The following is a 24,043-nucleotide window of genomic DNA, read 5'->3' on the forward strand; positions in this document are numbered from 1 at the left end:
AGATAATCTCATATGCAATAATTTAGGCAGTTATTTCACTAGATAATGGTGTAGTAGTTCAGAGTGACAGGCTGTAATCTGGAGAACCAGATTTGATTTCTCACTCCTCCACATGAGTGGCAGACTGTAATCTGGAAACCAGGTTTCATTCCCCATTCCTCCACATGAAGGCTTGCTGGGTGACCTTGAACTAATCACAGTTCTTTCAGAACTTTCTCAGCCCCACCAACTTCACAAGGTACCTGTTTAGGGGCTGGCAAATGAAGGCAATCGTAAGATGCTTTAGACTCCTTACAGTACAGAAAATGCAAGGTATAAAAACTAATGCTTCTTTGCTACAGAATATTTGATATTCAGACTCCCCGCTGGCAGAAGCCTCTATGGGGCTCAATAGACTTACCCCACCCCAAAGAGTGTTGTGTCTCAAGGCAACACAGTGAATTACCAGGAAGCCAGCACCTCATCCCCCAATCTGACTTGCAACTCGTTCCTTGGCCTGCCCCTAATACGCTGGCAGCGACGTGTCCTGAGATGCTGTTGCCATGCCTGGTGCTGCATTCCGGCACTGGGGAGGGCCATGGCAGCTGCACACAGGTGGTTTTTCCCCTCCTTTGGGGCAAATTCCCTGGGGAGGGAACATCCACCAGCACAGCTGCATGTTGCTTCCCTGGGCGGATTTGGCCCCCCCTTTGGATGGGGTTGTTAATGGTAAATCTGTGAGAACTGAGTGTATCTATGAGTAAAGAGTAAAGACAACAATTAACATTTTGAGGAAGAGTCTCTTATACATAGAGCAGACAATACAGATTTTACACAAACAGTGTTTCAGTTGGTTCTCAAGCAAGCCTTGTGTCTAGTTATTTTTTATAAGGAACCACAAAATCCCTATTCCTCGCTTCAAAAAAGGTTTTTCTTAATACTTCTTAAACTGAAACTGGCTTAGCCCCACCCATCCAGTGAAGTTCCATGGGCTATGATTGGCTGACAATCACTTGAATTGCATAAGGCCTAAATCATAAGGATTGGTTTAGAGCCCTGGAAGAAAGGCTGAACTTTGAAGAATGATTGCTACAAAGCCTTCAGTGATGCATGGAGTTGTGTCTGTTGATGATTGGTATAATGTCACTTCCGGGGAATCACAGAAGGTGACATCATTCTGTGGAAGAACCATTGGGATTTCTGGTAATTCCAAGAGATGTCACTTCTAGGAAAACCACTTTAAACTTTATTTTTTCTGTTACTGCTTTGAGTGGGAGACAGGATCTGGGAACAGGGGGTTCTGTCATCCCACCACAGGACTGGTAACCCTGTTCCAAACACTGGATAGGAAAGGACATGCAATGCATCCAATCAGATATTTGAGTTTGCTGCTTCATCAGTGAAGGTGGAGGAAACAAATGCTTGGTTCAGAATATCCAGCTCCCTTAGGTTTTTGAAAGTTCCTCCATCCTGCCATTTTTTTGGATTTCTCTTTATAGGAGAAAAAGCCACTCATAGGTGGGTTGAAGTAGCCTGGGAGCCGTTTCTGATGGTTGTGTAGGAAAGGAAGAGATCCATATCTTAACCCCATTTTTTTAGAGCAAAATATTTCTCGGATTAGTCATAGCTATTAAACATCGTTTGGTTTGAATTTCCTATTAAACATAGTTTGGTTCGAACTTCCAAAATTGAATAAAAAGAGTATGATTCTAATGTTCAAATGTGTTAAAGCTATTTTGTTGAAATTTTTCTTCAGAGGTTCTAAAAGTTATTGCAACATTGCTGCGTAACTCTCCTCAGTGCCCAGAAACTATGGAAGTCCATCGAGTTTTCCTTTCAGATATGATTAAGCTTTTTAATAACAGCAGAGACAACAGAAGGTTAGTGGATTTTTCTTATAGTTAGAAAATGTTATCCTCAGATTATAAAAAGCAAATATCCTTTTTTTAAAAAAAAACAGGCAAACATGCTTCATTTGCTATTTCAGATTTTATGCCTTAGTGCTAGAAAATCTTGCATTGAATGTTTCTGAATTGCTTCATTCTGCTGATATGATGGTCTTCAAACCTGCAGATCACTTTGAGATGTTGGATGCTGTTTTTAAAAGCCTAATTTAACAGTGCATCTCATTGTTGCAGGAGTTTACTACAGTGTTCAGTGTGGCAGGAATGGATGCTTTCCCTATGTTACTTTCATCCCAAAAATTCTGAAGAACAGAAGATAACAGAAATGGTGTACACGATTTTTCGAATACTACTATACCATGCAGTAAAGTATGAGTGGGGTGGCTGGCGTGTTTGGGTCGACACCCTAGCCATCACACATTCAAAGGTAAGTAACACAGAAAAGTCTATATCTTTTTACAAACCCTTTGCTTTTCAATGAGTTTTGAATTTATGGTGAGCCACGGAAAGAATTACACTGAAGCTAATAGCAAAGAAAAATTATCTCTGTACTTCTAAACATAGAATAATTGATCTTTCAGAGATACATGACATATTTGGTTTTGTGATGCAGTCTGATGTCCAGTTAACAATGTATTTTATGCAACAACTTGATTTTAGGTGGGCTAATCTGATTTTCAAGAAAGCTTTGTGTTTCATGCTGTTTTGTTGTGTGAAGTAGAATTACATGAGTTTGAAACACAAGGTGGCGCACCTTCTCTATTGGTAGACCAAAAGGATGGTTTTTAGTATTTCCAAGTGGCTGTGCAACAGATTGCTAAAGTCTAAAAAAGAAACGTGACCAAAATCTGCTCTGCATGTGAACAAAAGAGAGGAAAGAAGCTGAAAAAAAGTTTTCTCTCTTTACACATAAGGGGAAAAATCAAATTACTAGGATACTGCTTTGCATCCTTCGTGGAAAGAATTCAGTGGCTGCAATTTTTTTGTTCAGTTGAGAATCAGATTAGAGAATATGGTTATGGTAGCTGCTTCAATATTTCCTTTCCTTTTTGTTTCCCTAATACATTTTATAACTATATTTTTAATTCACATTCCATCATAATAATTATAAAACATTTTAAAGGAATTGATTTTTTTCTTTAACATTTTCTTTTCCCCAACTTATTACCAAGAGATTCATAATACAGAAAGGTATATCAAATCAATATAGGTTGTTGTACGTTATCCAAAAATCTACTATGATCATATTCTGCAAATAAACTCTTTGTTTTCATACATTTATTTTGTATCTGTTACTCTCCCATAATACACCTCTTTAACCAAGAAAACAATTATAGAAACTTAATCAACCAAAATCAAAGCATAGTCTTTGAGTTTTCCTTATTTTATTCACTATGTGTATCCTATTCTGGCTTTTATATATACGTGTGCAGGCGCAGGCGCACACACTTTCAATACAAAGTGGCTAAATCCCAGTTGTGCTGCAATTTTCTTCATATGTGCATTAACCAATTTTTTTGTAACTAAACAAATAACAACTGAATATGTACCAAGAAGCTCTTGAATGTGATAATACCATTCCTTCTGGAAGATTATCACTACTACAGAAGCTCTACCAGCTAAAAGGAGTGGTCCTCTAATGGCACATCGAGACACTCAACCATCAGAAAAGAGAGATTGACCCAGAGGTTCTAGAGTCATGTCAAGAAACTCCAGTGTTAATCTTCAGTTTCTTAATGAGGGGAGCACTGGAAGGAGTGAAGGAGTGAATAGTAATGCTTCCTTTTAACCCCCTGCAACAACTCCACACTTTCTGACACACCGAGAAACTTTTTCCTTCCAAGAGACAATCGGTCTGTCCCCTGAGGAACTGAGAACTGAATGTAGTATGTGAGTGATGTTATTAATATATGCAAATCTTGTCTCACCCTTAAAATATAGTTGCTCAATAAATTGAGCTTTTCCTCCCCTCTGTCCTAAGGACCTTACCAGAAAGCTGAAGAATGTCACTGTATTTCCCCACTCTATTTCTTGTCAGAAATGAATTGGCACTTGAGGCTTTTGAACAGTTTTTTTTTAAAAAAGGAACTAGTAAAATTTATTAAAACTAACGGGCAGCCCCATCCAGCCTGCCAGACCCAAGCTTCCTGGTGCTGCACCAGGGTTGATGGCTAGATGGGAGCCTGCTAGTGTTGACTCCTCCCCAGCCATGCCCCTGCTACACCAACAGAGACACTGGTGTGGTGTTCATCACAGTGTCCCATCACCAAGGAGGGCTGTGGCAGCCGTTCGCAGATGGATTTGCCCCAAGGAGGGCAAATCCGCCCCATTCCACTCCCAACAGCAGATGCAGCCCTCCTTTGTATGGGGCTTTAAGTTGTATGCCGTTGTCACAAAGAGAAAACAAGTATGTTTCAACATCAGGTAGTTATTTATAGAGTGATATTGCTGTTTCAATTGAGGCACTGTTACAAGATTTGGACATGTTTATCAGTCTCTGGCAAGATGGCAAGGTGTTATAAGTAACTTAATATATAGAAAGCTTTCAAATGTTGTCAGTTTTCCTAACAAATTTACAGTTCTATTTTGGTCTGTGTGTCTCCAGACCCTAGAGTTCCTAGAACTCTGTCATCTATAGCTATCTATATCATGAGTGAATACCTAACACCAGACTGAGGATAATCTACCGGAAGATTATTTTCTTTTCACATGAATTTTGATGAGCATTTTCCCTTCTGACTTTCAGAGAAATCCCATTCCTCCTTGGGTACTGACTGAATTAGAAGCCTCACTGCCTCTCCCTTTCAGTGTATCTTTCCCAAAGATAAACACTATCCCTTTGTGTGTGTCTGTGTTAAACTGTCACCTGGAAACACAGATTAGACCAGCCACATCTGTCTGACAATCCCCCCAGAAAGCAATATTTTCAGCCAAAAGTTAACTCAACTGCTGTTTCTCCAAAACTGTCTTCCAACAGTTGTTTCTGTGTATAATAACCACTCACAGATTAACTGGCACTCTCCTCCTCCAGCCAATCAGAAATGATCTCTCTCTCTCTCTTAAGCTTATAGTTATCTCTTTATATTCAGATTCGCTCTGCTTATGTTAGCAAAGTCTTGGAATTAATCACATACACTGCTCTCCCAACAATGGTGCAAAAGGCACTCTTCTTCCACTAGTATTCATCACACCAGGAAAAAGGAAACCAGCCCCAAAGCCCTTGTGATATTGATATTCTCCAATTTCCTAATTAGAGCCAAACATACAGAGAAAAGGAGTGTGTCTGTTTCTTCTTGTAGAGTACCATCAAGTACTCTTCCTGTTGAAAGGTGCAAAAAGTCTTGGTGGTGAGCTGTCTGCTGGACTTTAAGCCTAGGGAAATAACCTAAAATACAAGAAGGTAGCTCTATTGGTATGCAGCAGAAGAGCTAGATTTGAGTCCAGCAGCACCTAAAAGACCAACAAGACTTCGGGAATATCAGCTTTTGAGAATTAAATCTTCCTTTATCAGATACCCTAAAAACCTTGTTAGTCTGTAAATTCCTGATGGACTTCAGGCTAGCCCTTGATTCTGTCTGGTGCCCTTACTTTCCCTAACTTGACTTTTGCTGTTTCCTCACTCTGTTTCTCTACCTGTGGTTAAATCACTCTTTTGCTGTCTCAGTGTTTCAGGAGCTTGTGGCATATGGCGCACCTGATAATCGTACTAATGAGAGATGTGTACATTATCAAGACCAGGGCTCCCTATCACGTCAGCAAAGTGCTCTCGTCACCTCAGGGACCTTACTTGGGTCTCAGATATTCTCAACCTGGGTAGTGCCCCACTGAGCTGCTTCTAGTGGTTTACTGGCCTTACAGGAGGCAGACACTAACTAGCCTTCTCCTCCCTGACCCTGGCTCCCGGAGGCTTTTATAACTTCCTTCTCCCCTACAGCCCCTGCTCCTTTGGCTGGGACCTTCCTGGGCCTTCATCTTTTAGGCTTTACTGGACCATCCTCTGCTCTTTAGCTCCTGGGAGGAAAGGGTTGTTCCTGCTGCTGGGCCAGCTTCCTTCTGGGTGGGGTTCTGAGCCAAGCCTGTCTTTGCTGCCCCTGGCCTGGGATAGCTGCTGCCTGGCTCTCCCACTTCCTTGGGCTGCTCCAACTTGCCAAGTCCTGCAGGTAAGCAACTTGGAGTGGGGTTGCTGGGGCACTTGAGGAAGTCCAGAGATCTGGGCCCCAGACATACACAAATAGGGTTTAGAAAACTGATCATCTGGAAGACTTAATTGACTCTGATTTTAAATTCCTTCTTTCAGGGTATTCTCTTAAAGTCGTATGATATTTATTCTTCCGAAAAATATTGAAAGTTGCACATAGATTTTTTATTAGGTTATTAGATATGAGTTAGAAGAACTACAGTGTTATATTTTTTTCCCTCTAGTAGGTTTGTTATACTGTGGAACCTGGAAATCTGATATAATTTTTTTCCAAAATTTGTTACAGATGTAATGGTTTGAGGTTTTGTTCATCTCTGGGTATAATGCTAATTGAATGGGATTAGTGCTCTTTTTTCATTTTTACATCCAATAATAATTTAGAGCACTGTTCTCTGATAAAGAATGAGGGTATAAAGAACTGGTGTTGCAAAATTGGATAGATTTTGCAGGGCTACACATCAAGATACATGCAGCTGCTATAAAAAGCCAAAGAAACTCAATTGCAATTTTATTGTCCAGTTTGATAGATTTCCTGCCACCTTTGTAGCAGGGAAGCTGTTTGTCACTGTACTCCTCTCTTCCAACAGCTGCACTACGCTTTATAAGCAGTGATGGCTTTTGTGGCATAATTGTACTACATTGGTTTCTTTTTGCTCTCAGGATTTAAAAGGTGTGCATAATCCTTAAAGCTAAATTCCTTTGTGTTAGCTTGACTTTTTATTTTTTTCCTCCATTTTTATAGCTATTTCCCCGCAACCACATTTATAAGGAAACATATTGTTTAATATGAGCTTTTTTCCAGTAACAAGTGTTAGCATTATTTTAAGTACTAGAGAATCTAAAAGAAAAAAAATATTTTTATCATGTGTCTCATAAGCTAGACCTTACGCATCACCACTATGCAGCCTTCAATTGCTGTGAATGGAATCCAGGTAAAGAATGTTGGGCATATTGCTATTTTCGAATGATCTTGTTTTTAAAGTAGATATATTGTGTTTACTTCTGTTAACAGTCTCTCTCTTTTTTTAAAAAAAATCTACAAAATATTCATTTTCAAAGTAATTTTGATACTTAAAAAAACATTTGGGTTGAACCTGTAAAGCATATAATAGGTTGTATTTGCAGACTTCATCTGTATGCCACTTTGAATTAGGAAACACAGGACATTTAGAATAGTGTTTCATGACCAATAGGATAATATTAATCCATCCATGTGTAATGTAATCCTCACTGTGCCATGACAGCTTGCTGGACAACTTTAGAAAAATCATTCTCCCAGCTTAAGTGTTGTTGTTAAGATCAATTGACAGTGCAGATATAGGCACTTTGGGTCCTCACTGAGGATATCAGGGGGATATAAATATTTAAGATTTTCTTTTTCATATCTAGACATAACTTGGACATTATGTTCTGCTCAAACAATACATAAAAGGAAACTGATGTTTTCTGTTGTTTTGAAAAAGTGTGATATTCAGTAGCTAGTATCATTCAGCAGAACTAATTCCATAAAATTAAGCTGAATTATACAGCTATTTGCTTGACTTGGTCAGCCTTGCAGATGAGGACATGCTGAAAAAAGAACAGGAATAAAAATGATTTGTTAGAAAGGAAGATTGATTTATGATAGATGATGAAAGATTTTAAAGTGTGAAGGGAAGGATGGCTAGGTTGTATAGTAGCCAGCTTTATCATTGTTTACCAGAAAGGGTAGAAATCTGTAGGGACTTTTTGTTTTTATCATAATGGTACAGTGCAAAATATCAGTATTAGAACAAATGTTCTCAGTAGTTTCAGTGTCTAAAATACTACAATGTTTATGATCCTTGAAATCTTGCTAACTACATCTGGATTGTGTGCTACAAAAATGTGCTTTGAGATAATGGTCTGGATCCAAAGACGCATACACTGTTCTCTGCTCATAGATTGGATCTTTGCTACTTACCCTTTTGTGATTCAGCCTTCTGAAAGGTTGTTCTTGAGGTTCAAGTGACTGTCAGGAATAGGAGTGCAAACTACACAGGGGATTGCAATGGGAAGAGGGAATCAACCAAAATCTGTCACTTTTCCCATGCAAATGGGAGTGTGTGATTCTAATTAATTCTCAGCACATACAAACAAGGTTATGAAATGGGATTTTTTTCATCTTCTGATAGTATAAAGCCTACGGCTTTATAACTAGTCTTGATCATCAACATAAGTAAAAGTGGGAGGAAACAGGTTGGAACCAGGTATGGGATGCTGAGGAATAACGGATGGTATAAGTGTAGAGTGATAGTAGGAGATACACCTCATCAGTGGGGTATATGGTGGAAGGTGTAGGTGATATTTATTTATTTATGTTATGCTTAATTTATTTATGTTTATTTATCTGTAGTTTATATTTTTGTGTGTGTTTTGAGGAGTGGTATTTTAGTTAGGAACTTAAATTTGCGTTGTGGGTTTCTTGTTTTGGTGAGCCAAGGAGCTGTTGGTTGTAGTATTGTGCTATTATTCTGGTAGTTATTCTCTGATTTGTAATTCATATCGAATCTTCAGAATAGAGTAAGGAAATGTTAATAAAACTTTAGGAAAATGAAACATGGACGTAAATTAAATTTTTTTTAAGTTTTCCTTTATAAAGTAACTGATAGAGATGAGCAGGACAGGATGAGAATAAGATAATTAAATTCTTGTGAGTGCTGCCAAAATAAAGAAATAAGGAACCCCCTGATAAAGACTGTCACCCCCCACCCCCCAAAAAGGTTGCCCTGACTGTTTTACAATGAGCTTATTTACTTCTGAAAATGGGACAACTGAAATTATAAACATATTTTTCTATAGTTTAACTATTCCTTCATTCACAAAAATAGATATGCCCAATGATGTAATCAAAATGTAATCAATGATGCAATCAAAATGTAATCAAAATGAGTATGATCTGTTTGTAATACTAAAAAATTATCTTCCAATACTGTAAAGTTCACCTTAAAAATGTAACTGTGCTATAGGTAATAATAACTGATCAGTGAAATCATTTTAATATATTAAGAATGCAATTTAATTCATGTTTTCACAGTAAACCTAAATGGTTTGACTTAATACAATCTTTTGATCTGTTGTAAGAAGCTTGCCAGTATGGGGTCCGAGTGACTTTGTTATGTTAGAGATGTTGCTATAATGTACAAAGCCTTTGTGGGTGCAGTACCTCTGTTCGTATTTGACTGATTCATTTCCCTGGGATTGATATCAGCAGGTATTGGTGCTTCACGTAAAAGCTGATTTGGTGTAGAGAGTTTCCTGACCTGAACTGTTAGTGTTGCTCCTAGGAGGCTGGAAAAACAGGTCAATAAAGCTCTCATTAGGCTAAAAAATAGCAACATTTGCTGGAATTATGAATAGCTTTTTGATGGGGTTTAGCACCACAGGAGCTAATTTCCAGTAAATCTTACAATATACAAAAAAGTGTTCCATTGCTGGGTGAACAGTCAGTCTCCTCTCTTTTTAAGTTTTAAGAACAGTCAGTCTCCTCTCTTTTTAAGTTTTGACCTCATCATCCACATGATGCATGTGTGTGATATGTGGAATAGCAAATGCTACACCCTCAAAACTGCTACATTTTCATTATAGTATACTGTTATTTTAGTGTCACCATAACCTTTTTGCTTTGTGCATTCTAATCTTCCTGACTGGCAATTAGTGAATGTTGAATGTCAAATTAAGTTAAAATTAATGGTAGTGGGAAAGGCTGCATTTATTAGCTTACAATTGTCTTTAACTAGTAGTGCAAAGAGGAGCTTTGCAAATGTTGCAAATGGCTATGGATTAGGCATCAAATGATTGTGAAGATTAATGAATGGCCTTTTAGTTTGCTAATTTAAAGCAATATCAGCTAATTAATTATGAATTATCAGCTTCACACTTGAAAATACCTAAAGGGACATTTAAAACAATCAGGTACAGGTGAATGTAAATGTAAAATTCTCTTGGCTATACCCTTTTCAGGATAAAGTTGGCAGGAAACGTGTTCCTTAATCCACTACATCATCCTGTGTTGTAACGTGGCAGGAACAGAAAAGGAAATGGCGGGTGCAACTTTACAAAAAGTCAGGTCTCACTAATAGGCTTCCCGAGCAATATAAATGCTATTTTAACAAAGCACTATGTTTCCCATTGCATAAAATAATGGTTTCGACGGAAGCGTCAATTAAATAAGCTTTTAAAATGCTGCCAGAGAATTGGACTTCTTGAAAATGCGGGTGCACACTGCTCCGACTTCCACCAGAGGATGCACGACTACACTGTCATCTTTATCCTGAAAAGGATATAGCATTGTAGCCTTTATGTTGTTGTTATAAAATTATGATGCCAGGTATTTATCAAACGGTCACTAAAAACAATTTTTAAAAAACCTTTAAAGCTGTCAAACAATCTTTTTGCTTCTATACAACTTGTCAAAAAGAAAAGCAAATAGGTTAAAAACAAAGAAATGCTAGGTTATAGCCTCATGTTAAGTCAAAAATATTCTTTAATTTTTCATTACTAGCAACAAGTAATGCAAGTAATATATCTTATTTGCAAAACTGGGTCTCAGTGTATTTCACAGACATGCACACAAGTGAAATAAGGTTGCAGATAATGGCACAGTTGTACACATAATTTACTAAAGCTAATTAACATTAGAGATGTCTATTGATGCATAAGATACTGTCCACTGATTTTTCCCATGGTTGCAGAACTCTAACCATAAACTAAAATGGTACACTAGTGTGTTTAATGGATGACTCTTTATACCCTGTTCTAAACGGTCTTTGGCACCCTTTTACCACACTTACTTGTTAATATGAAATACAAACCATAGATAGAGGATGTTTGGTCTATTGAAAAGACTGCAACGAGCATTTTATTTATTCATATATATTTAGATATATTGATCCGTTGGATTAAACTGCTCAACATCAGTACTGAGTTTTTCCTGTCAAACATATTTGGCTGTCAAAAATTAGTTTTTCCCATTTGAGAGCCCAGTCTCAGACATTTTCAGTTGTGTTGTTTTTTGTTTCAGTGTTTTGGGAGCATAGTGTTTGCAACACATTGTCCAAATTTATGACAGAGAATCGTGGAGAAGATTTTTTTTATGTAGAAGACAAATAAAAATGTTGGTGTCAACACTGTAAAATTCCTGAATGTGCCATGTAACTAGCAATCACACATGTAGACTGCCCAGTAACTCTGCTATAAGTGTTGTGTCCAGTGCAACATTAAACTGAGAGTATCTAATTTCCTTCATAAAATGTATGAACCAGGAAAATAACCATTTTTGATTAGTCAAAGACTGAATTTTATCACACATTGAGATAAAGGCCATTTCTCTCTCTCTCTCTCTCTCTCTCTCTCTCTCTCTCTCTCTCTCTCTCTTTCTGGCACTTGTTCTCTGTCACTAATCACTGTTTTGTGTATTGGGTAAACAAATACTTTCTTATTAAGACCCAAGAGGAGAGCATGTAATGTATTACAGAATGAGGAGCTATCCATGAATATCCTTGACAGAGCTTACTGTCCTGGGACTTGTTTGCCTAGGGGAATATTTAATGCTGCAGATACCAAGTTAGCTGATGAAAAACTCTACAGGGCTTAGGGCATCTCTTTGGGAAATGAATCTTAAGAACCTGCCCTATAAATCTCTCAACTCATCGCACCTTTGTCAGGATGAATGAAAAAATTTATTGCTGACATAGGAAAGATAGAGTGGACTAAACAGAAGAGCCAAGAATGCATGATAACACCTAGGAGCAAAATACTGATTCACTTTTTGCTTAACAAACAGGCATTGCCTTCTGTTCGATCAAAGGGGAGTGTTTACCTAGAGATTTTTACTTTACTTTCATGCCATATATTTTCTTTTTGTTGGAGATTGTATATTCAGTGCAAGTAACTCAAATTGTTTCTTGGGAAATTCTTCACTCTATATGACATTATAATATCTCCCTTATATGCTATCTGAACCGTTATCATGTTCAGGTTTTATTAGATATAGCACAAAAATAATGAATTTATACAAATAAATAAACATACACTTAAAATATTCAGAATCCAAATGTATAATTATTTTGTCAAATTGATCTGTGTCTGTGTTACAATATGTTATTCATATATTTCTATGGAACTTGATATTCAAGGTAATCTCTGTGCCAGTCCATGGACAGGGCTTAAGACAGGATTGGAATACACTGATTTAATTATATTTATCAGACTGATGGTGTTTGTGTGTGTTAGAGGTAGAGTACTGATTAATCTCTAAACATGTAAGTTGAGAAATTGCACTTTTTGATCTGAAAGTTGTATTTCTTACTACTGATTAAAATAAGTCAGCTATACTATGATGACCAGTTCTTGGTGGATTCGTCTCACAATATAAACTGTAAAGCTTCCAAGTCTGCAGCCACGTTGGCGGGGTATTCAGGTTGGCCTACATATGTGGTTGCAGGTCTTCACGGGTTATGGTTGTGTCATGAGTTCCCACAGCACGGCTCTAACCCATAATAAGTATCACCATGGTGAAAAAGTACAGCACTCATTCCTGGAGACTTGTGTGTCTAGGCTATTCTGAAGACTAAAAGCAATTTTTTTAGCTTAGTCCTGGCAGAAATTTAAGCCCTGTGGCAAAATTTCAATAAGAGAGGAATGATTGTTGGCAAATTGAAAGTCCAAAGTTTGCTGGAATTTAGTTTGTGTTGATACCTACCTGTATTGATACCTACCTAAGAAGAATGAGGAGTAGCATAGTTATATCTTTGGTAATGATGGTGTGTAGTTGCGCTTCACAGTAGTATACTTAACTAAATCAGTAGTATACTTAACTAAATAGTAGAAACCATAGGATACTTCAGAACTTTGAGTATTTACCAAACTCAAATCCTTCTTTTTACAGGTAACTTACGAGATGCACAAAGAAAGCCTCTCTCAAATGTTCAGGGAATATCAAGAGAAAGAAGATGAAGTTGGTGGTGCAGGCCTATCAACCCAGGTTCGAACGGTTTCTGGTAGCAGTAGGGAAACTGAATTTGCAGCAACAGTGCAGCATCTGGAAATAAAAGAAGCTGGTACTTCTGCATATTCTAATGGGAGTATTAGCGTGCAAAGCAGTACTCAGAAGACTGAAAGTAGATCATCTGAGTGTGAAGAACAAACTGATGCACCAGATGCAATTAGAGAAGTCAGAACAGAACGAGAAAGTGGTCAGAAAACCTCTGATTTAAATAAAGCATCTTGCTTAGAGCTTCCTATACAGCCAGAAGAGATAAAACAAACTTCAGAAGCCTCTTCTGAAATAACTGAAGGAATCCAGGAAGAAGAAAAGGAAATTGCCAATGAGGCAGAATCACTTACGCAAAAAGTTGATGGAGAGACAATTGAAAGTCCTGAGATTCTGGAAAAATTGATGCCAGAAGTGGAGGATGAGGAAGATGACGATTTTGTTGATTTAAAAGAGGAGAGCAATTTGCCATTTACGTCAGAGGAATCTCCTCCTATGCCCAGTGAAGAACATGCATTGTGTGGAAGCCAGGAAACGTCAGCAATGCAGGAACAGCAAACAGTCACATTGAAGGAACCAGTTCCAGTACCATTAGAAACGAAAGATACTGAAGCATCAGTAGAAAGCGAACAAGATCCAGTTATCTCTCCAGAAATCAGTTCTTCTTTGATAAAGGATTCAGCACCCCAGTCAAATTCCCATGATGAGAAGGGAGAAGAGGAAAATACTGACCAAACCCTTACCAAAACAACTGTCGATGATGTGCAGCCACACACTTCAGAAAAGAAGATTGCTAAACTTGATGTTTCTAGTGTTGCATCAGATACCGAAAGATTGGAGCTGAAGTCCAGTGCAGTTCTGGAAATAAATCAAGCACTGAGGCCCATTGCTGAGGTAATTTTTCTTGTTCACTACAGTTTATAAATTGAAGTCAGTTCTAGCTTTAGATCTACATTATTCTTGCATAAGCTCTTCAGCATCAGGTCAGTGATGCTTACTAAATACAGTCAAATAGTAATGTACCTAAGTGCTTCCCTCCTGCAGAGATACCTGCCAATGGATAATCATCATCGTACAGCATACTTCCTCAAAGGAGGGAGATCATGGTCAGCAGCAATATTTGCACCCTATGTGGTAAGGTCTGGCTGCTGCTTATTCTTGTCTTGGCTAGTGGAGTTGGCACAATTGATCTGTAGTATGTAGAACTGGTATGATAATTGGTAGATTTCATTGTGTAGTTCTCAGTCCTGACTTTCTAGAAGTTATTTCAGAACTAGAAACCTTTGTTTTTTAAAATATGCAGGTTTTTTTAGTGTGGATTTTCATTGCTGGTCTTCTGAAATTTGGATTTGTGTCAGGTCTGAGATTTTTTACTTCAGGCTGATTTCTTCCTGTACTTTGTTTGTGAAGACATCAAGGCAACAAGATTCATCTGGTCAAACTGGAGGGACTGTTTCAGATGGACAGAGAAGAGATTCCAGGTCTACTATGTTCCGTATTCCGGAATTCAGATGGTCACAAATGCACCAACGCTTACTTACAGACTTGCTCTTTTCCATAGAAACAGACGTGCAGATGTGGAGGAGGTAAGATGGCTTTTTAAATGTAGTCCCAGGAGTTAATTTCAACAGTGTAAAAATCCATGTAATTGCATCTCTCCTAATTGTACAAGTAGTTTGAAATACAGGCTACATACAGATCATGATGAACTACGTATTATAAACTATGGTTTGATTAAATTCTGGTCTGTTGTAAATTTCCAATGCAAACTGCCCAACAAACTGTGGTTTGGTGATCTCAGAATCTGGATTTTCAAACACCAGTTTGTACTTAAGTTATTGACTGTGGTTATAGCTAACTGTGCTTCCTCATTTTTTTCCAATTCAGAAACCAGAGCTTGTTGCTAGTCTCTTGCATTTAGAAGCAGAGCAGCAGATAAACTAAGGGATCCTGGGCTTACCTGGATCTGTTGTGGGCCCGTAGGGAGGTCAGGGAGGGAGGTGACTCTTCACAGCTTTCGAGGAGCCAGTGGAGCAGCTGCTGATCAGTCAGGGAGTCTGTTGTGCAGGAATGGGTGTGTTCCTGGCCAGGAGTTGGGTCTCAACCAGCAGACCTGACAGGAAGGAGTTTTGCCTTGTTGCATTGGATCTTTCTTTGCTTGAGATGTCTTGGAATTTTACTCTTTATGTCACAATTGTGTTGGATGGCATCAGCACGGAGCCGCATCCATTAGGGGGAAAAGTGGCCTGTGTGCCCATTTTCCTCATCTTTGGCGATTCCCTCAGAGAATTTTGGGAGAGGGCTTATGGGGACATGCCCATCTTGGGGGCTGTCAAGGCACCCTCACTCCAGATGGCAGGGGAGACAATGGAGGGGCTGGTGTCTGTACTTCAACCTACCATTCAGTGGTATCTCAGACAGGCTGAGGCAGGGTGGAATGGAGTACATTTGGTCAGCAGGTGAGTTGGCTGACCTTGAGATTCTTTGCTCCGTGCTGTGCTAAGGCTCTATCAGCTGCTGGTTTTCTGCCCATCACTCTCTTGTAGCAATAACTTAACCAAGCAAGATTGTATGACTTCAGCCACTCTAGAGAGGTAAATTTGAAAGACAGCAAGACAAAAGATTTCATGCAGCACAATGTTGTATCCTGTTTGCCAATATACACAATATACATTGTTCCACATAAAGTTCTGTTATTGTAAAAAGCAGTTGACACCCCTACTGTCTCCTTTCTCCTCATGAAAATACCCCCTTCAGTTGTCCCTCCTTTCATTTTCCATGGGAGACTGAATGATCAACTTGATCATATGTTCTTTCCCAGTCTTTTAATTTATTTCTTTGGAAAAACAAGATGTATGAATGTGGCGAGACAAGAAAGAAAGGAAATGAGGGTTGGAGAAGATCTTTTTTATTTCAGTGTTTAAAAGTCAAGGGAATTTGGTGAAGTAGCTAGAGAGGAAGGAGCAGTGTGGCTAACAGCTGGCTCTGCTAGAAGTATCCAAAGGTCTCAGGGGAGTTTTGGCTTGCTCTAGTTTTCCCTGCCCTTTTTTATCTGTTTATTTTAGCAAGTGATAGAAAGTGCACTGTGCATGTACTAACACTTGTTCAGCAACTGGGCAATGCAAGGAATCTTGAGGTAATATCTGTACACTCTACCTGGAGGCACAAGAGGTGGCAAGCAACAGACAAACTAGGGTTTATGGGCAGAATATGATGTAACACTGAATAATTTACTTTGAATCCACAATGTGATAAGGTAAAATCCACTTGCCAACAATTATTAAAGTGCAGTTGAAAGTGGATTGGAAGTGCATTATACAGTCTGTGTGAAACCTCTGTTAGTGGTAGACTAAGGCGGATTCCGCATGGGCCAAAAACAGCGGTGTAAAAATGGTGTAAAAGGGTTTAAAACGGTGTAAAAGGATTTACACCGTTTTCACACCGCTGTTTTTGGCCCCTGCGCCTGACTGAGTTTAGTGCACAAACTGCCTGACTAGACTCTTTACTTTGTGTGCTTTTGGGGGGAAAACAGAAGACTGCCAACTAATTGTGGCGTGTCCGCTGACTCATTGCACATCATTTAATTGACTGCATTTACAGTTCAATATTAAATTCTTCCGAAATGTTTGTTTCTTCCTCATCACAGTACTAAAGTTGGTCCCTTTGCTTTCTGTGCTATTCTGATAGTGCATGGATTTTGCAACTGCATAGAAGAAACAATGGGCTCCAACCTGGAACTCACCTCTGTTCTTCTGCTTTGTCGGTACTCAGAGGCTCCTGAAAGTTGTTATTTTTCCGTCTTTGATATGCTCAGCAGCACTGACTACTGATGTGATCTTTCTGAAAAAGATAGCTCTACATACTTTAAAAAGGGTAGATCAATAATTAGTTTAAAATGGCTGAAATAGCACAGACAGTCCAATCTGAGGAGGGGGGTGAATTCCCCTCCGGAGAAGGTGGCGTGGGCCTACGCTGGTGGAAATGCACTCCCTTGGGCATTTACCCTGGCAGAGGGGCAAATACTCTGACACCCAGCCGCTGCAGTGCCCTGTGATGTCTGGCTGCAGAACTTGGCTTCACATTGGCACTCCAGTGCTGCCCTCAACCTTGTCGGCGTGGCAGGGCGTGGCAAGGGCGTTCTGGAAGTGGAAACCATTGCCAGGGAAGCTTGTTGGTGGTGGTGTGGTACTGCTTACAACACACTGGCCTCACCTGCTCTGGCAGTCTTGGATTGGTCTGTCAACCCTCAGCAGCACTTTAATTGCTATAGGAGCTTTTGCTGTTTGTATCTTTGTATGGGTTTCTCTGACCATCAGGCCTGGATTTCAGGAATATTCCTCTGATTCTTTCAGGAATACTTAATTTTGTCTATTTTTTTCTCTGCAGGTTATAGGCACATTAAATATGTGTATTGAATTATATCTTGATTTTAACCAGAGTCATTGTCAACTTTGTTTCACCAAAGCGGGTGAAGGGTGTTATTAAAGAGAAGTTTCATATTCTTTAGCCAAAATAAATACCCTGTAGACTTGAAGAACTGATAATCTTCTCATGGCTATGGTCTTGTCCATGTTTTTAAAGTGCCAGCTAACTTTATTCATATAAAATGCAGAAAGTAACAGTGCGATCCTGTGCAAAGTTATTTTAGTCTAAACCAGTTAATTTTAGTGGGTTTCGCCTGAAGTAACTGTGCCTAAAATTTCATTATAATCAAGCTGAATCCCATATGATACAGGCATCATGCTATGGGGAAGTTATAGACCATGGGATAAAATTCATGTGTTGATTTGTTTAAGTAGGAATTAAATTTCCTTATATTTTACGTCTTTAAAATTCCTTTGCTTAATAGGGAAGTTCTGTGTAAGATACTGGTTTCCTCTTCAGAGACTTGAGTTCAGATCTAGTTTATATCTCCTGGGAAACTTATTTTGATGATTTATACAGTGTCTTTTGCAGCGGTAGATAATCAGACTTCATAATAATAAATAATTATTCACCACACACTTAGATACAGTTGCCAGTCTGTGCTCTGGAGAGGATTAGAAGCATAAGGAAAGGGCACATTCAGGTCAGGATGACAGTACACAGGCTGTTTTTTTTTTTAAACATACTGATGTGTTATTCTTTTACAAAAGAGCTTTCTGGATGGTATAACTAATAGTGACATAAATAAATGCATAGGTTTCTAACCAAAAAACTGTATGTCCTGCATCTGTGCTTTTTTGTTTTCTTTTGGGCAGCCATTCTACCAAGACTGTGATGGACTTTGTGAATAGCAGTGACAATGTCATATTTGTGCACAACACAATTCATTTGATGTCTCAAGTGATGGATAATATGATTATGGTTTGTGGTGGAATATTACCTTTGCTTTCTGCCGCTACATCTGCTACAGTAAGAAAATCACATTCTAATATAGAACTGATGCTTTGGAGGATGCTTTATTGTATACTCTGAATTATAGAAAGGTGATTTCTGTGTTAAGATTGGGCTTGTTTATGACCATTCTAAGGGATAGGGAAAGCATAAGGTATCTTGGCAATGTTTTACTGACTTTTCCTTGCCTTCTGTTTAATACTGAGATGGAGTCGACTTGATGGCAAGTTCTCCTTCTGGTGTATCTGCAGCATTTTTAGGGTGGAAAGACCCTGGGACTGGTCTTTTTCTTTCATGTAACTCTGTTCACCTTCCCTCTGTCCCATTCCATATTGTTGGTCACTGGTTCCAAAGCCAGGAAGTAATTTTAGACTTTGCCACCAATGGCATGTATCCTTTCCCCCCTTCTCCATAAACAACGTCCGTTCTATGTGTTGTTGAAGGCTTTCACGTCCAGAACCACTAGGATGTTGTGGGTTTTCTGGGTTGTATGGCCGTGTTCCAGTAACATTTCCTCCTGACATTTAGTCTGCATCTGTGGCTGGCATCTTCAGAGGATCCTTCAGAGGTCAGGAGAAATGTTACTGGAACACTGCCATACAACCTGGAAAACCCATAACACCCTAATGTCTGTTATTTTTGGGTTAGTATTTCTTGCCTCTGCTGCCATGACTGGTGTTGTTGCTTTGGGCAAAACAGTATAGTTCTTAAACAATAAAATGAAGGAGAGGAGAATGATATTAGCTGCTTTTGCTGCACATTATGGACAGCTTATTCAAGGCGGGAAATTTCTCTGTGTAAAAACTGGGATTATACAACTCTTTTGCTGAGAAGAATTGGAGGCTTTCTTGAAGTGTACTCACTGGAGCGTTAGTTAAGAGTTAATAGTACAGTACACCAAGGAACATAAAAATCACCTTTTTATTGACTTTTGACACAGATCTGTGATTAGTGTCCAGAATTGGATTAAGCAAGTATTTAATATGTCAATTAAATTACTTCAGTAAAGAACCTGAAGTAGTAGTACAAGCTCCTGATGCAATGATGCTAGGGTGCAACAGGTTACTATAATTTTATTTTTCTAAGTACTGTAGGCACACAACAAACAACTTATGGGGAATTTTTAACCCGTAGTCGATTTATACCAACTTTCTTCCCTCATGCATAATGTAGACCTTTTTTGGTGTCGTGGATGTGGGAGGGAGGTGGAGGTTGATTTCTGCCTTTCCCCTCTCATTGCCTCCAAACCACTAGGTTGTTCATTAGGTCTACGACAACTACAAAAAATTACATACCCTATTATCTCTGGCCTATTGTAGCATATCATTAGAAAGTCTGGCTCTTCCATTTAATCCAAGCTTCCCAGTGTTATCTTCTGCAAGTAGATCTCAATGGGCAATAAAACATATGGCGACCTGTTTGCAAACTAAATATTTCCTTTCCTTGTATCCCCTATCTATTGGATTATTGGTTATCTTGTTATTAATCAATAATAGCTAGTTAAGGGAGATTTAAAAGGCTGTTTTAAATGTTCCATTTTCAGCATGAACTGGAAAATATTGAACCTACTCAAGGACTGTCCATAGAAGCTTCAATAGCATTTCTTCAAAGAATAATCAACCTTGTGGATGTATTAATATTTGCAAGCTCTCTTGGATTCACTGAAATAGAGGCTGAGAAAAATATGTCATCTGGTGGAATTTTACGACAATGTCTTCGACTTGGTAAGCAAATGATTACTTGGAGTTTTAAGAAAACGTTAATGCGTATTAACTTATTCCACCAGCAGGCTTGTGAGCATATATTGCAGGGTGATAAAAATGCATGGGTAGTTCCTGCCCCTCAACTCAGATATCCCTTCGGACTCTATGGCCCCTTCTGCACACGCAAAATAATGCATTTTCAAACCACTTTCACAACTGTTTGCAAGTGGATTTTGCTATTCCGTACAGCTTCAAAGAGCACTGAAAGCAGTTTGAAAGTGCATTATTCTGCAGGTGCGGAATGAGCCTATGAGTTCTTAGGAACCTGCATAGTTAAATTCCTCTCTCTAATTCTTCCTGCAACTGATGCTTAGCAGCCTTCAGCATTCATTGGCTGAATGGCTCAGAAAGCTGACTAAAGCTGGCCCTGCCCCCAGGAATGTCCCCTTCAGCACCAACATGGGTTCCTGAATTTGAGGAATACTACTTCTGCAGCAGCGCTGGCACCAAGGCATTGTGTTGTCATACGGTGCTCCAACAATGGCATAAGTGCATCTGTGCCTGTATTAATGCCCCTTATGCTGGTACAAGTGGCATGCTAGTGCTAGGGTCACACCACCTTCTACATGGTACCTTGTGTTAGTTTCTGTCTCTAAAAGACAAGTGGAAGGGCCAGGCCCCTTTCCAGGGGTGTGTTAGTGTTTAAGGGAGGTGTCCACAGGGCCAGGCCTTGCAGTAGCAACTGGAAACCTGCTACTATGCTACTTACACAACTCACAAATGTATTGTATTCATCAGTTTGTTGAATTTTTTTCATAAACACCAACAGAACAAAATTCATGTCCAGTAGAACCTTTTCAACAAAATTTTCCAGAAATAAGTGTTTCTGAATCACAAAACTTTATAGCATGGGAAGTTTTGTTGGTCTTTAAGATGTAACTGGACTTGAATTTTGTCCTACTGCTGCCATTACCACAGCTTCCTACCTGAAAATACAAACAGAACACTGGCGTGTAAAAAGACCGCTGTTAACAGTAGGATCAGAAACAATGAAAATTTACTTTTCAGCCTATTTTCAACAGTTCCTAACTTTTCCTGTCCTGCATATGTTTTATTTTCTTTCAGTGTGTGCAGTGGCAGTAAGAAACTGCTTGGAGTGTCAGCAGCATGCTCAGATGAAGCCTAGTGGGGAAACTATTAAATGTCAGAAAACAATGCAAAGCCTGATAGCAGTAGGAAAGTCTGGAGCAAAGGCAAGTATCTTCTGACATTAAATGCATGCAGACGTCAGTACTGCTATCTCTGATGGATAAGTCTCTAGGGCTTTTTATGGCAATACAGTAGTTTGAGGGGAAAATGTGAATCCTAAATTACGGAATCGTTTAAACATGTAATTATTTCAAGCTGTTAACATAATCATTTGAGTTATCAGTGCTGGGACCTTTAAAAAAAAGGGGGTGTGTGTGAACAAAATGAGAAATACGAAGTATGTGTCATATGTTTTCCTAAATTCCATTCTCCATTGTCTGTGATGGTTCAGTCTTTACTAGTATTCTAAACATTTATCATCTAACTGATTTTATATACTAAAGTGTTTTCTTTGTCATTTTTTTGTATCAGTGTGAAAATAAATATAGGCCTATTTATAACTTATTTTTAAAAAATGTAGACAATAGATAAACTGTTCTGTTTCAAACAGAACCCACTTGATGTTGTGACTGGGGGAATGTCTCCAATAAGAGATATTGACAGACTTCTGCAGGATATGGATATTAACCGGCTTCGTGCAGTCGTATTCAGAGATATAGTAAGTGACCAAACTTTTTTTTTTCTTCTATAGCTTGATTTGCTGGGCTAGTATAGTCATTTCACAGCTGCCTATGTTGAGGGAATCAAATGAGTTTCTAAGAGAATCATAAACTCTGTGGGAATAGCAGTACAAGAATTTGGGGTCAGGATGAAAGGCTTAAATGCCCTATAAACTATTGTCTCTGCAGGTGGCTATAACTTCATAAACTTTGCCTCCTCCTTTTCTCCCTCTGTGTGTTTCTTGTTCCTGGAATGTAAATTTTCCAGTTTTCATCTTTCATGCTTGAGAATACCACGTGTTCTTTTTCCTTCTTCAGTGCAAATTCTAGGACATTAGAGTGCTTGATCATGAATTACATCTTTCTTTCTAGGATAAAACGAGGGAGCTTGTACAAGGAAATATATGAGATCAAATTTTTTATCAGTTTTATCCCTTCTTCCCATTCTGAGTGGAAGACAAGGGGCAAAAGGAGGAAAAACAATTAACAGAATCCAATAACGATAGAAGTTTTGCTGGTTATGGAAGATTAAGAAAAAAGGAAACTTGATGTGTTGCATTACATCCAACTGTTACTGCATATTTCTGCTAATTGAGACTGCCTAGGTTAGAACCTGGGTTAGAATATAATGGCCCTACATGGTTTCCACCCTTCCAGATTCATAAAGAACCAGCATGATGTAGTGGTTAAGAGTGGTAGACTCTAATCTGTAGAACTGAGTTCAGTTCTCCACTCCTCCCTATGAAATCCACTGTGTGACATTGGGTCAGTCACAGTTCTTTCGGAGGCAGGCAATGGCAAACCACCTCCAAATGTCACTTGTCTTGGAAACTCTAAAGGGTTGCCGTAAATCCACTGTGGCTTAATGGCACACACACACAGAGAATGATGTCGAATATGCAACATTTAGATAAAGTGGATGGAATATTGTTTAGATATGGGAAATTGAAACACAACTAAATCTATACAAATAACATTTGCATCACTTGCAATTATTTGATCAACAGAGAACTATTGTAAACTATTACTTCAAATGCCTGGCCAGGCCAGATCTCTGCAAAAGTGAGCAGAGAAAAAGTTTGTGCTAAAGCAAGGAAGGGGTTTTTTCCCCTCTTCTTCCTGCAACTAATCGCCTGCATTTCATGGCATACTGAGTGTCTCCTGAGTTACAGCAACAGTTTTAGGGAATACTTGAGACATCTGGGGCAAGGGTGATAGAGTTTGTATCCACAAATTCATGAAAGCCTTGAATCCAGCCCATTTTTTAATGTGTGTTTTTGTTTTTGCAGGAGGATAGCAAACAGGCTCAATTCTTGGCTTTGGCAGTAGTATATTTTATCTCAGTTCTCATGGTGTCAAAATATAGAGATATCCTGGAACCTCAGAATGAAAGGAGGAAGCCTCAGACAGTTCAGTCAGCTAAGGCAACAATGACAGGTGAGTGTCTTGGATATAGACTTTGCTATATATCAGTTTGGGGGCTTTAGTTTTTAAGATTCTGTTCAAAATAGTCTAGGTAAACATTTCAACACTTTTTATGAATCTGATTTTGTTGAGTACTTTCAGATATAACAGTCGCCTGTGTCATGGAACTAGTAAAAATATTCAGGTTGAATATACTGTTAAAATCAATCTTTGTTTAAAAAAGATGGATATAAGAAATCATCTCTAATTACTATCTTTAAATACCAAATTAGTTTACTAGCCACAAGGGATACTTGAGATCAGTTGTGCAGAATTTTTTTTCCCACAAATGCTTCTGCTTCTTGCCCAGAACATTAATTTTTAATATTTTACTGTCTTTGTATGTGGCTAAATATGAAAAGAAACCATGATAGTTACAATCATCCAGGAAGATTCCTCTCCTGAAACTGTGGTTAAGCATTTTAAATATTCCTTGATGTAGCAGAATGCCTTCTTAGAGTGATATCAAAGTTCCAAAGTGAAGTATCCAGCCATTTGATGATGAACACTCAGTGGGTAGCTGTGTTCAGCAACAAGATATGCCTAGATCTCGTGCTATAGATTTTTAAGGTCTCTTTATTGTGAATTAACATTTGTCG

The 24,043-nt window shown here is 38.7% G+C and overlaps 1 protein-coding gene across 1 annotated transcript in view; it reads left to right on the forward strand.

Moving 5' to 3' along the window:
* Positions 1–24,043, forward strand: part of LRBA (LPS responsive beige-like anchor protein) — a 452,503-nt gene that overhangs the window by 92,052 nt on the left and 336,408 nt on the right. Inside the window, 9 exon segments of the mRNA XM_048509137.1 lie at positions 1,736–1,859; positions 2,118–2,310; positions 12,989–13,987; positions 14,504–14,679; positions 18,334–18,487; positions 20,013–20,193; positions 21,298–21,425; positions 21,872–21,979; positions 23,270–23,417. Of these exon segments, the coding sequence (XP_048365094.1) occupies positions 1,736–1,859; positions 2,118–2,310; positions 12,989–13,987; positions 14,504–14,679; positions 18,334–18,487; positions 20,013–20,193; positions 21,298–21,425; positions 21,872–21,979; positions 23,270–23,417 (2,211 nt within the window).

This window comes from Sphaerodactylus townsendi, linkage group LG10 (genome assembly GCF_021028975.2).
Source record: "Sphaerodactylus townsendi isolate TG3544 linkage group LG10, MPM_Stown_v2.3, whole genome shotgun sequence".
NCBI classification, from domain to species: Eukaryota; Metazoa; Chordata; class Lepidosauria; order Squamata; family Sphaerodactylidae; genus Sphaerodactylus; species Sphaerodactylus townsendi.